This window comes from Protomyctophum parallelum (genome assembly GCF_964188405.1).
Source record: "Protomyctophum parallelum genome assembly, chromosome: 7".
Lineage (NCBI taxonomy): Eukaryota > Metazoa > Chordata > Actinopteri > Myctophiformes > Myctophidae > Protomyctophum > Protomyctophum parallelum.
Window position 1 is genome coordinate 10,085,635 of NC_139705.1, and position 12,710 is coordinate 10,098,344.

General features: G+C 44.8%; 1 protein-coding gene across 1 annotated transcript in view; it reads right to left on the bottom strand.

The window, feature by feature from the left end:
• The window catches only part of grm6a (glutamate receptor, metabotropic 6a), a gene marked incomplete at its 5' end in the record, with an annotated part of 46,123 nt that overhangs the window by 20,863 nt on the left and 12,550 nt on the right, over positions 1–12,710 (bottom strand). Inside the window, 5 exons of the mRNA XM_083769653.1 lie at positions 8,216–8,419; positions 8,838–8,978; positions 10,132–10,286; positions 10,416–10,551; positions 10,807–11,023. Coding sequence (XP_083625779.1) covers positions 8,216–8,419; positions 8,838–8,978; positions 10,132–10,286; positions 10,416–10,551; positions 10,807–11,023 — 853 coding nt within the window. The remainder of the gene's footprint in view (positions 1–8,215; positions 8,420–8,837; positions 8,979–10,131; positions 10,287–10,415; positions 10,552–10,806; positions 11,024–12,710) is intronic.

The following is a 12,710-nucleotide window of genomic DNA, read 5'->3' on the forward strand; positions in this document are numbered from 1 at the left end:
TGGGGGTGTTCCCGCCCCGGGTCCGAAACGATTGAGAAATGACAGAGTTTGTCATGAACTGTGTACTTTTATTGTGTAGTTATGTTCCTATTTGTTACTACCTGTCTTGTCACTACCCTGATTGCTTACCAGTCCACCTGTGTCATTTTAAGTTATCAGCCAATCATGTGGTGTTTGTAGTTATGTTTCACCTGTGTGTAGTTAGTCTGTGTCTATTTAAGTATCCCTGTGTTCGGTGTTTCCTTGCTAGATTATAAATTATTGTTACTAGCCCTTACCCGTTGTGAGATATTTGCCCCCCCCCCCCCCCCCCCCTTGTGGCCGTGGGGGGTACTGCGCCCGGTGCGTTTTTAATTCACTAATAAATTCATTAATAATCATTAATGTGTCAAATCGAAAAAAGGGCTTCATTACGCCCTCCATATGCATATGGTCAATGCCTGTTGGTGCAGGCAATAGAGATAATGCGGTGTTTCTGACACACACACACACACACACACACACACACACACAGACAGACAGACATTGTTAGAATTATAGTATGATGATGATGTTGTGTTAACTTAATTGATCTGCCTGCCTGCCGTGTTCTGCTTCTGGGTCCTCATCTGACACACACCGTGACAGTATAATCTAACCCAAAAAATGGACCCAGCAGAACAAAGACTTTTCCAGCAAAAGGTGGATGAATTTGACACTGCTGTGACATGCCTCATCACCTCAGCTCCCGATCAGTGTGCAGGATTTGAAAAAACGATTTAGACCCAGCAGCAATGGTTCCAGGAGCGGCCATGGGTGAGCCACTTTGTACCTCACATTAACATCGTCTGTGAGAGGCTAAAGGACTTCCGTCACTCCACCTCAGTTACACCTGCTCTCCAGCTTGGTATCATGAGCTTGTAACCATCCTGCTCCTGAGAAGACACCAGCCCATGATGGACCTGCTCAGCTATTTCCAGAGCAGGGTCAAGATCCCCGTCCGTTCGGACCCAGATTCTGAAGACGACCCATATCTAGGCACCGGCTTGGCTCTTGGAGGTCCTCGTGCGGCTGGTGCTCACAACATTGCTTTGGGTCGTGTTGCAACTTCTCCCAGTATCCCTCCGAAGCCTCGTAAGAGGTCCTGGTCACCGCCGCTCCCGCGCACTCCAATTCCCAGTGATGCAGAGTCACCGCGACACCGAGACGTGGACACCGCTGGCGCACAGCGACACCCAGATGCCCACTTCCGCAGAGCCTCCGCCGCCGCAGCTCAGCACTACTGAGGCTGTGCTGCTGTCTAGTGCTACAGATGCTCCTCTGCTGCCACCTGCGCTCTCGTCAGCAGACAGCCTGCCTGAGGCCCGGTCAGCCTTGTCTCCGTCCCTTGTCTGTCTCCGTCCCTGACCATCAGTCTGAACCTAGCCCCCCTCCTCCTCCCGTTTCCCGTCTGCCAGGCCTTTTTGTTCCCTGGGTCTCTGGCCCTCGGCTTCCACAGACTGTTGCCGCTCCACAGCCCCCTCTGTTCGGCTCTGGAGTTCCATGCCCCGGGCCCTCTGCAAGAGGTTCCATTGATCCACCAGCCAGCATTCTCCCAGTTTGTCTGTCCACCTGTCTCCCGGTTTGTATGTCTGCGTGTCTGTATGCCAGTATGCTTGTGCGTTTGTCTGCTCCCCAGTCCTTTAGTCCCCCTAATCTGTTTACCCACCTGTTGTGTCAGACTGCATGTTTGTCTGCCTGTTTTACTGTCTGTTTGTTTGTTTGTCCGTGTGGGGGTCCGTTTACTGTACTGTGCTGTACTGGCACACCCGAAATCACCAGTTAATATGTGCGTGTGTGTTCGTGTGTGTGTTAGGTTGTGCACAGGTGGTGGAAAAACAACCATGCTGTTTTCGTGCTCAGACGCACCCACCCACCCACACACCCACACGTAAGGGACTCAAAACAATAAGCAGGGGACAGTACAAACAACACTCTCCTTAGCGGTTGTGGATGTTATCAGACGATGTAATAGGCATCATCAGCCCTTATCAAGACCATGCAATGGAGCCAGTATGGACATTTCCTACATTGCTGATGTTGTTGTCAGCCTATAGTGCTCTCCTTCACAAAATTACGCTCACTCACTCACTCACTCAAGGCCAATTCATAGTCCAGTTTTCGGTGAAGAGCTGACCGTTAGTAAAAACAGAGAAATGTGTTGTGTGAGCAGAGACCACCGTGGCGTAGCCTCGGTACCAGGCTTTCACTTTGTTGGTGCAAAAATTGAAAGCCTGGAGGAACGCATTGGCCGCTCTGGTCTAAAAGTGGGAGTCAACCCTTCCGGGTGGGCGTCGCTCCAAATTATGTGACGTAGCGCTGCACTAGGGGGGAGAGGAGGGGCCGGGGGTGACGGACAGATCGATGAGATCCAATCAGGGTGCGCGTTTTTCTGAGCCGCGACCCTCCCATCTAGGCCAGAAATGTCTAGCGTTAGCTCAGGCTAACCGTGGCGTGACGTCATGTTGTAGTTTTCGGTGGTCACCTCTTCACCAAAAATCACACCTGTGTGAACTGAGTGGTGCAACTCCCCCCCACCACCACCTCTCTCCACCTCTCTCTATCTCTCTCTCTCTCATTAGCAGGCAACAGTGCAGCACTATCCCTCTCTCTGTTTCTGGCACAACAGCGCCCCTACTGGTACTCATAGTCATATACTGGTGCTCATAAACGTCACATAGGTGGGTGAACAACACATAGGCTCATACATAGGCGCATAGGTGAACACGGACATTGCTGTTCCTTGGAGTGGTTGCACCACTCAAAAACTGGACTATGAATAGGCCCTCACTCACTCACTCAAACTATCACATCACTGCACACAAACTATATTAGCCATGCTCTTACCAAAGACATATTTATTATGCATGTGCAATATCTATTCATTACAGGAATCTCTCTACAGTATATGTTCTTCACGTTGAAATTGAAAGGATGAGAGGATATCCACTCTGATTGGGGCACGTGTTCCGCATTGTGGCAACCCCCCCAAACGGACCATATGCATGTCTCTCCACTGAGCTCTGTACCATGTCAATATCAGAATGAATCATTCTGTTTAGTCAGTTCGTTTCTATGGAATGTGTTGATGACAAATCGAATAGTAAAGGAAATCTAATCAAATACACATTACAATGTCAGGTATAGTCCATCTGGTTGCACATCTCAATACATGTCATGTCCAGGTCATAAATCCGATGCTGTGGATGGTTGTGTATACTTTCCACATTCACGATGAAGAAACGTTCCTCATTGACTCATTGGGGTTGAGGAACGGGGAGTTCAGTGAAAGGGCCGATTCATACTCGGTTCGGCTCTGTAGAGCCTACAATGTGACGTCATTTGAGGTTCGGGGGGAGCGGGTAACGTCCTAAAGTCGGCTCTTCGGTGCTACTGAAAGTTTCTGACGAGCCGAAATCATTCCGGCAGTACAGCGCCGAAACAGCGGTAAAATAGGAGTATGAATCGGCCCAAAGGCTGTCATCTCAAGGTAGTGATGAAATGGCACATTGTTACATGCAGTTACAAAAGTGGATATAATCTGGCCTGGAGTACAAGATGAACCTCTCCGACTATATTGTATTCATAGCCTGAAGAAGACATACTTTGTCAAAACGTTGGTAGAAAAAATTATAATAATAAAAAAAAGATATTGCATCGTGAGTACGAGCTGTGCGACCTCCTTTCTTTGATACACCATGGTTGACAGCTGGAGTCCTTATTTTTCAACATAATGGAAAAAAAGAACCCTACCGCTTTCATTTAAAAAAAATTCAAGCTTGCAGATCTGCTATTTTCGCTAATTAAGACGAAGTAGGGCATTTGTTAAAAAAATAAATACAAGGTTTCTGATACAAGGATACAAGGTTTCTGCCCGATATAGCAATGGCACGAGACACCTAGGCCTGGTGTGGTTCTCCGTGATTCTGCACATACACATGAGGACATGTGGTGTGGTGATGCATGCAACAACAAGCTCCATTATTCTCTGAAAGAAAGGGAAAACAGTAATATTTCAGTGTGAAATCTTTCTCGTCTATGAATAGCTGCATATGAAGAGATGACAATATGAAAAGCTTACCTGGACACCCTGCTGTCTCTGTTGTATCATGTCACGCTGACATGATACATTCGCTTCATCCTCCCTCGATGCTTTTTAGGGAATCATTCGGTGGTTAAGCTCAAGGAGCTTCATGTTCTGTGCGTTCTGTCCATGACATTACTATTCTGTCCTGCATTACCTTGTCGGGGGTTTATTTTGCAATCACGTCTGGCTTGCTGTACATTGTCCAGCTTACTACACACAGCTACTGTACTACGTGAATTAAATCAATAATATAACGCAAGTATTGATTTTACTATTGGCTTACAAGCTTCCGAAAGAAGATGACTGTTCATCATCATCATCAGCTTCTATACGACTGGAACCGCATCAGTAGCAACATACAGAGACAGAGGCGGGACAGCTGTTCATTCAGAAATAACAGACTGCATAAGTCCTTAATTGACCAATCAGAATGAGTGATTTATTCAACAGACGTCATATATTCACACTACACCTCCCACACCCTTTAATGCTCCTCTCTCTCTCTCTCTCTCTCTCTCTCTCTCTCTCTCTCTCTCTCTCTCTCTCTCTCTCTCTCTCTCTCTCTCTCACTCAGACAGTTTTACTCTTCATTCTCTCTAGTCTAATCTCTCCCTCACACACACACTCTTTACTCTTCATTCTCTCTAGTCTAATCTCTCCCTCACACACACACTCTTTACGCTTCCTTCTCTCTGGTCTAATCTCTCCCTCCCTCCTGTCGTCACTCCTCCTCAACTCTCCTATTCTCGTCTCTCTCTCCTCACCCCTCTCCCTTTGTGCTTCTGCCAGATGTTTCACTTCAATTATTCAAACCCAGTGGATAACACACCCTTTGCATCGTCAGAACGAGCTCTCTCTCTGTGTGTGTGTGTGTGTGTGTGTGTGTGTGTGTGTGTGTGTGTGTGTGTGTGTGTGTGTGTGTGTGTGCGTGCGTGCGTGCGTGCGTGCGTGCGTGCGTGCGTGCGTGCGTGCGTGCGTGCGTGCGGAGACAGGAGGAGTGACAGAGAAAGAGAGATACGGAAAGACAGAGACAGCTAGTCACTGATTGCTGTAGTCTTCAATGTTTTCTCCCCATTCCAGGCAACAGTCTTCATAAAAAATAGATCCCCTGTTCTAAACATAGAACATTCCAAACTAGATAAAGTGCCAATCGGCACAGGTCTCCACCAGGATTCTTCCTCAGCCTAGTGGGAATATGCGTGCACAGTTTCATCGCAATCGGACGCTGCGTTGAGGAGTTGTGGCCATTTGCTACTCCTGAAAACTGTAGGAGCCAATCGTGGCCAATCAGGATGGAATATGAGAAATCAAACAAACCTGTCTTGATCACATGACTATGGAGATAATGTGTACCGATTTGCGTGAAATTTGGATAAAATGTGAAGGAGTAATAATAGAAAATGTGTTTTACATATGTCGGCCTCCTGGTGGCGCTATAAAGAGCAGATGTGAAAAATTCCAGGCAAAGGTTTTTCCTTGGCCTCTAGGGAGTTGGCATACAAAGTTATCCACAGATCCGTGCAGTTAGAGGTAAAAACACTTTTGGGCCAGTTATAGCGCCACCTTGAGGCTGAGTTGAAATTGTTCATGTGGCATTTCGGCCTAGTGGGAATGTGGGTGCACAATTTCACGGAAATCACGCGATGTGTTCATGATTTGCAGCATTTTGTTTGAAACTGAGCACTCCTGTGAATTTTGGAAGCCAATCTTAACCAATCAGGATGGAGTCTGAGAAATCTGAAAGACCGGTTTGGTTGAATGCGTGATGTTTGGACACAATCTGTAGGTGTACTGTGCAAAAACTTGTTTTGCACAAAGCGGCCTCCTGGTGGCGCTATAACAGGCCGTTCTGGAAAGTTTGGGGCAGAGGTTCATGGTTGGCATCCAGGGAGTGTGTGTGCAAAATTTGGCATCGACCGGGTTAACGGTGGCCGAGATTAGCTGCTCACGGACGGACGGACGGACACACGGACGGACGGACACACGGACGGACGGAGTGCAAAACATACTCTCCCCCATGCCTTCGGCTGGTGGAGACAACTACAGCTTCCTGCAAACAGGAGTAACATGAACTACTGTCTCTGTGTTCTACTGGTCAGAGGTCATGATGGGTTTAGAGTTATTGATTGATTGATTGAATACTATATTAGAGAGAAATGTAAGCAGGACGCTTATACATTTGGGCTATATAATGATAGCACGCTATCAACACTAATTCCAAAATCTACTTCTGTACAACATGAGATCAACTTTGAAAGTTTGAAGTAATTTTTGTGTACCAAAGACTACTATCTTTAGCATTTGATCATAAAGTGGATTATTTGTCAATTAAAACCGGAGCTGATAACCAACCCCTATAGTAACTACTAGCCTGGTAAACCATCCCGGTCGCATTAATTCACATTAACATGGGTCTTCTGCAGACCAGTCTGGCCAATCAGACAGTTAAGAGTTGAGTAGTCTCACCTAGCCAGACAACTATTCCAAATGCTATATAGTCAGAGTCTGGAACTACACCTCCCGAAATCAGAAAATCTATTTTAAAATATCTTTATTTTTTATTTTCTATTTCCATTTCTGCTAAGCAACGACTTGTATATGCTTAGATGATTTTGATTTATATTAGGATAAATTTGTGCCACTGTAAAGACGAAACAGAATAGGGTGGAGGCTTCAAATCTGCTTTATATTTTAGTCATGATCAGAGCTTCCGTGCTCCAGACTGTATGACCAGAAGCATTTTGAATATTGTGGGAAGCAACAGTCGGGCCACGCGACACTAGGGGTTGAGTGTCTTGCTCAGGAACACCTTGACCTTGACACAATCTAGCCTGGGACCTTCTGCTTCCCAGCTCTCTACCCATTCAGCTATGGTCACACCTGTTTAAATGATCAATTAACGAAAGGCACAAACTGCGTACCAACTGGGTACCATCACCTTTAAGAAGCAGCTGTGCCTTCATCATAGCGCAATGGTATTTAACTCATTCACTCCTTCTTTTGAGATAAAAAGCCCACTGCCAAAGGTCTTTGGACGCCTGTTTGTGAGTTTTTAGTTTTTACGCTATACATGGCCTTTATTCGCTAACCTATGAGTCAGTTGACTCTCATTGAAACCAGGAACCAGGAAATCACGTGATCACAAAAATGCCTTTATCTCGGCTTCTGTGTCTCTGTCCGTGTCGGTCAGCATGCTATTTCCAATGGACCCCAACTACTGAGCGGATGGTCGCGATGGTAGGATCGATCGTACTGGAGATAAGTATTCTGTGACTACTGGTACGGTATAAGGAAAAAACACTGGCAAGGAGCAAATTATTTATTTATTTACTCCGGCAGCGAATGAGTTGGATTTTGGAGGACCGTCCTGCAAACTGCAGAGGACATTTTAATTCCACAATGTGTGGGTGGAGCATTAATTGATACAATGATGTCAGCAGAAAGGGGGATAAATAAAATCGCATCATGGAAATGAGGTGTCCAAAATGCAGTGGCCGTGTCATATGCTGCCGAGACCAGAATGACTGCGGTCAGAATCACGATATGCCTCATGCCCAAAGAGACATCTGTGATGTCTTGACATATCAACCTAACCTTCTTGTTCTCAGTTAATAGGTTATTTCTTTAACTGAATTATTAAAGCATGACAGAGATGCAGCGGGAACACATATCCATGGAAAACAGATGGAGGCTATGGATTGATGGCATTCCTAAACGACGAGAGGTATTCGAACACATATTCTATCAGCAATAATTTAAATAGGCAGGCCACTTAGTGGAATTCATGCCTTCTTCCTCTCCTTTCTCTCTCCCTCTCTCTCCTTGCCACTTGTCTTTGGAGACGCATAACAGCAGGAACTTTTTGTTGGAATTATGATTAATCGGAATGATAAAGAATCAAGTGCTTGAAAGACATCTGCCGTTTGAGCACAACAATGATGTTTGACGAAAGTACACAATTGGAATGGCAAATTGTTGATCTTAAAGCACATATAATAAGGATAATATTGCCCAGGTAATGAATACATTTTTCATCCTCAATGCAGAGTCTCTCAAAAATGTCACCTTATTGTTGAACATATAGAATAGGTGTAAATTCCAAATTCTTACCATTGAAGCTGACACTCCTGATGTAGTCGAGAAGCAGCGGTCCCTCCACAGGGTCCATCTTGGAGCAAATAACGCCCGGTGAACCAGGGCAAAGGTCAGTGTGCATGTTGTGGATGGCATGAGCCATGGCATAGACAGCGTCTATGACAAACTGCACTTTACCTTCCTGTTCATACGGTGAATCTACACCTATCCTCTCATTTCCTGGAGAGACAGACAGACAGACAGACAGACAGACAGACAGACAGACAGACAGACAGACAGACAGACAGACAGACAGACAGACAGACAGACAGACAGACAGACAGACAGACAGACAGACAGACAGACAGACAGACAGACAGACAGACAGACAGACAGACAGACAGACAGACAGACAGACAGACAGACAGACAGACAGACAGACAGAAACAGTTATTTAGGACTGTCTTAGTTGACCAATAGTCCTGGATTTTATCGATTCATTGATTAGTTGATTTCATCCACAAACCTACAAATTAGATTTTGCCAAATGCAAAAATACCTTTATAAATCTCATACCTTGTAGAAATGTGCTTATTATTTTTCAGGAAATAAGACATGGCAACAGAAAGAGACAGGTATTCAGACAGGCAGGTCCTACCTGTACATTTCTTCCTCTCTGGTTCCATTTTCATTCCTGCTCTGGTCAGCTTACAGCGAAAGTCATCCTCCCAAAACTCAGCAAACCAAATATTTCTTCTGTTGTTTTCCAGAGATCTAGTCATGAAGTACTGATCAAATCCTGCACACACACACACACACACACACACACACACACGCACACACGCGCACACGCACACACGCACACACGCACACACGCACACACACACACACACACACACACACACACACACACACACACACACATGATTTGGCTCTGCTGTGTGCTCTCCTCTTTGAGCTGGACCTGGTCTTGTGGCACCTGGTCTTGTGGCAATAATGCGTTTACTAAATTAGTTTACTAAATTATGGATCTCCAACTTTCATCACTGGTTTCCGTAAGAAACTGTAGGGAAATTACAATCACAGAGATTTGTGGAGAATTAAGACAGAACGAGCTGTGAATGTTCTGCGTCGAGACAGCTGCAAATCAGGAGCGCATTCTTTTATCAAACGGATTTGCATTACGCGTGATTTGAAGAGGCACTTTCCGTTGTCCTAAACCACATGTGTGTATAAGATAGCAAATATATGAAAAGGCGAACACGCCTACAGACACACATCCACCCACAAATATAGGAGTCGGCAAAAATGTATAGTGGGTTGTGTGGCCGCAAGATAACGTTTACGCATAGTGGAAGCTAAATGCGTAATTCACGGAAAGTGTTTAATACTTGCGGGTAAGGCATGACATACGTTAAAGCCCTATAGGTTAGAAATTAGCCACGTAGTATAAAACATGTTTGACTGGCCGTCTCAATCTCACTTGCAAACAAACAGTAGTGCTGCTCCACACGGGTGCATGTGTTTGTTTCCTACGTACTAACAGTCCGACAGGCATTAGTTGACACCAAACCTCAAACCCTAACCTCACAGGGAGCCACGGGTGAGTTTTAACCAGCAACGCATGTGTCGGACTAATTGTCCGACACATGTCGCTCTGATTGGTTCAGAAACATACAGGCTTCCGTTTCAGACAAATAATAGTCAAATAAAATGACCAAAAAAGCCATCGCAGTCTGACTTTAAACAACTTTACAAATAGGCTCAAGCATAACTGTATATAGTCTCAGGTTTCCAGAAGGTGTTGTTCCAGTTCATTTTCTCATAGCTTCATTTGATCGGCTTGGCATCAGATTTGAACAGGAAAAGGTATGTCACCTTGTGGAAAGCTGGGACTACTATATGCACGGAGCCTATTACAACAGAATTGCATCGTTCATTCATTAATGTACCGTCTATAGAAGCTCGTTTGGGCAGGATGGTCACTGCCCCTTCGGCAACATCTTCTTGGTCGATGACCGGAGAACTCTTCGCTCCCCAGCTGTCAGACCCCACAAACAGGAAGTGACCTGTCAGATTGGCCCGCTTTGCTGCCTCCAATACACGCCTACATGGGAAGAATTTCGAAATTAGTATAAATGAAGTAAAGAAAATATATTATTTATATAAAATGTTAGAAGCTGCAATGATTTTTTGACAGACAGACAGACAGACAGACAGAGGTGTACACACATACTTGATGTCGTCTTCATTAGCGAATATAATAACTCCTCTGGCGTTGGATGTTTCCATGAGTCGCTTTATGATTTTATCAAATTCTCCTGGTTTGGGCTCTCTGGGGATCTTAATAGACTGGGCTATACACACTCCACCTACAGACAACATATGATTTCATCAGCACACTTGACCATGCTCTGCAGCTCTCACATGAATGTTGCAATATACTGTACAACACACACACAGAGAGAGAGAGAGAGATAGAGAGAGAGAGGGGGGGGGGGGAGAGAGAGAGAGAGAGAGAGAGAGCTTGACTTCTCTCGATCGTACTGTGCCATTCGCAGAAAAGCACAAAAAATGGAAATGGGTAGAATATAGAATGCAGTAAAGTACAATAAAATAGACCCTACCAGCCTCTCTAGATATCTGTATGAAGGCATCCACGCCACTCTCCCCATAACTTCCCTCAGAGGCGAGCGTCGAGACGTAGTTCCAGCCCAGAGCCTTCACTATGTCCAGCATGGCCTGGGCCTGGTAGGAGTCCGGAGGAACCACCCGGGAGAAGAAATCATACCGGTTGTTATCGCTCAGCTCTGGTGCCGTAGACGCATAGCTGATCTGAGGAATCTGGGGAACACCATAAAGATCACAAGTTAACAAAGATTCATGAATAAAAATGAAAATTAACATACATCCAAACAGTAAAGTCCTATCTGATTGTATTAAAGGACCTATAACATAAAATTCAACTTTTTCAATTTATTTTGTGTTTTTGGGGCTCCCATTTGTGTTTTCTATCCCCACAAATAACCAATTTTGAACAATCATAAGGCTTTCATATCATATAGGTGCTTTAATGGCAATTTCTCTCAGGAACATCTCAACTGATTTTGTCCTCATCGTGATGTCATCAATGACCACGTTTACATGAGGACTTTTAACCCCCTTTAATTCTGAATAAAAGTTAAATCCTATTAAACGTTGTCATGTAAACACCTACAAAAACTTACATCCGAATGAAAATGCTCAATGCGATTTAAAAACTATTCCGATGGCCGGATTATTCCGATGTTGAATGCGATTGAAAGAAAATTGGACTCGTGTATTATACTCATTCGGATGTAAGTTCATTCTGGTCTTTCTGAGCATGCTCATTTCCAAGGCGCACCAACTCCAAGGCGCTCATAACCAAGGCGCACCGAGGAGTTTGCACATAGAGCGGTTATTTTGTGCATTGTGCAAAGACGAATCACAAATAAACCCAATAGCCTTGTGAGGCGCACAGCGAAAAGTTGATAAATGCGATCCCCCCCCCTGTTTACTGCTATGTGTGTGTGTGTGTGTGTGTGTGTGTGTGTGTGTGTGTGTGTGTGTGTGTGTGTTCAACAGTGTCTCTCTCTCTCTCTCTCTCTCTCTCTCTCTCAAAAATAAACACTCATTCGGAATGAGCATTTCCCATGGAAACTCGTAGCAAAAAACATTACTTCCGAAGTATTTTATTCTGAAGTATTTAATCGGAATGATCAGCCTGCATGTAACTGTAGCGGCCATTGTCACTCTACTTTGTATAATTCCTCCTCTTCTTCAGTCTTCAGTTCCAATCTTTTTTCCACTTTGTTTACAATGTCCACCATTGTTGATTTTCCAAGCTGGCATGGAATGGAAACAAGCCTGGTTTTATCTAGCATCAGTATTATAATGATTCAAATATTAAATAATTTGCATATCAGCACCCCCATCACCTCAGGACATTGTGGTACTGCAGCTAAAACTGATTTCAAAGTCCAGAAAGAAATGAGAAGGACTGGTTATATCAGAGCGGTGATTGAGGCTCAAAACATTAAAAATAACTTTGAGGGACAATATGATATTAAATATTAAAAGCAGTTTTAAAATGCATGTTATTTGCACAAACGACGTTAAACAACGTTAAACTCATCATCATACATCAGCCAATCAAAGTCATCAATTCCCTGCTCATAGACAGACATACACACAAAGCTGTGCATAGGCGCCTGACGCCTGAGGGCGAGAAGCGACCTCGCCCCAAAAGGGAGAGGTCGTGTGCACGCATCTGCATAGCAGACTGCTGGACGAGCGCTGGTGCTTTGGCATGCGCTGGCTGCCGGGCGCGGCTGCACTAATAACTTTGGGGAAGGCCCGTCTAGAGTTTAAATGGACAGGACAAAGGGAGACATCGAAGAGGAAGGTCGGATGGGGAAGGATCAACATATCAGAACATGTCAGCTCCATATATATATATACAAAAGGATTCATTCATATATGGAGATCTAAGGGTTTGAGGTCAGATGTA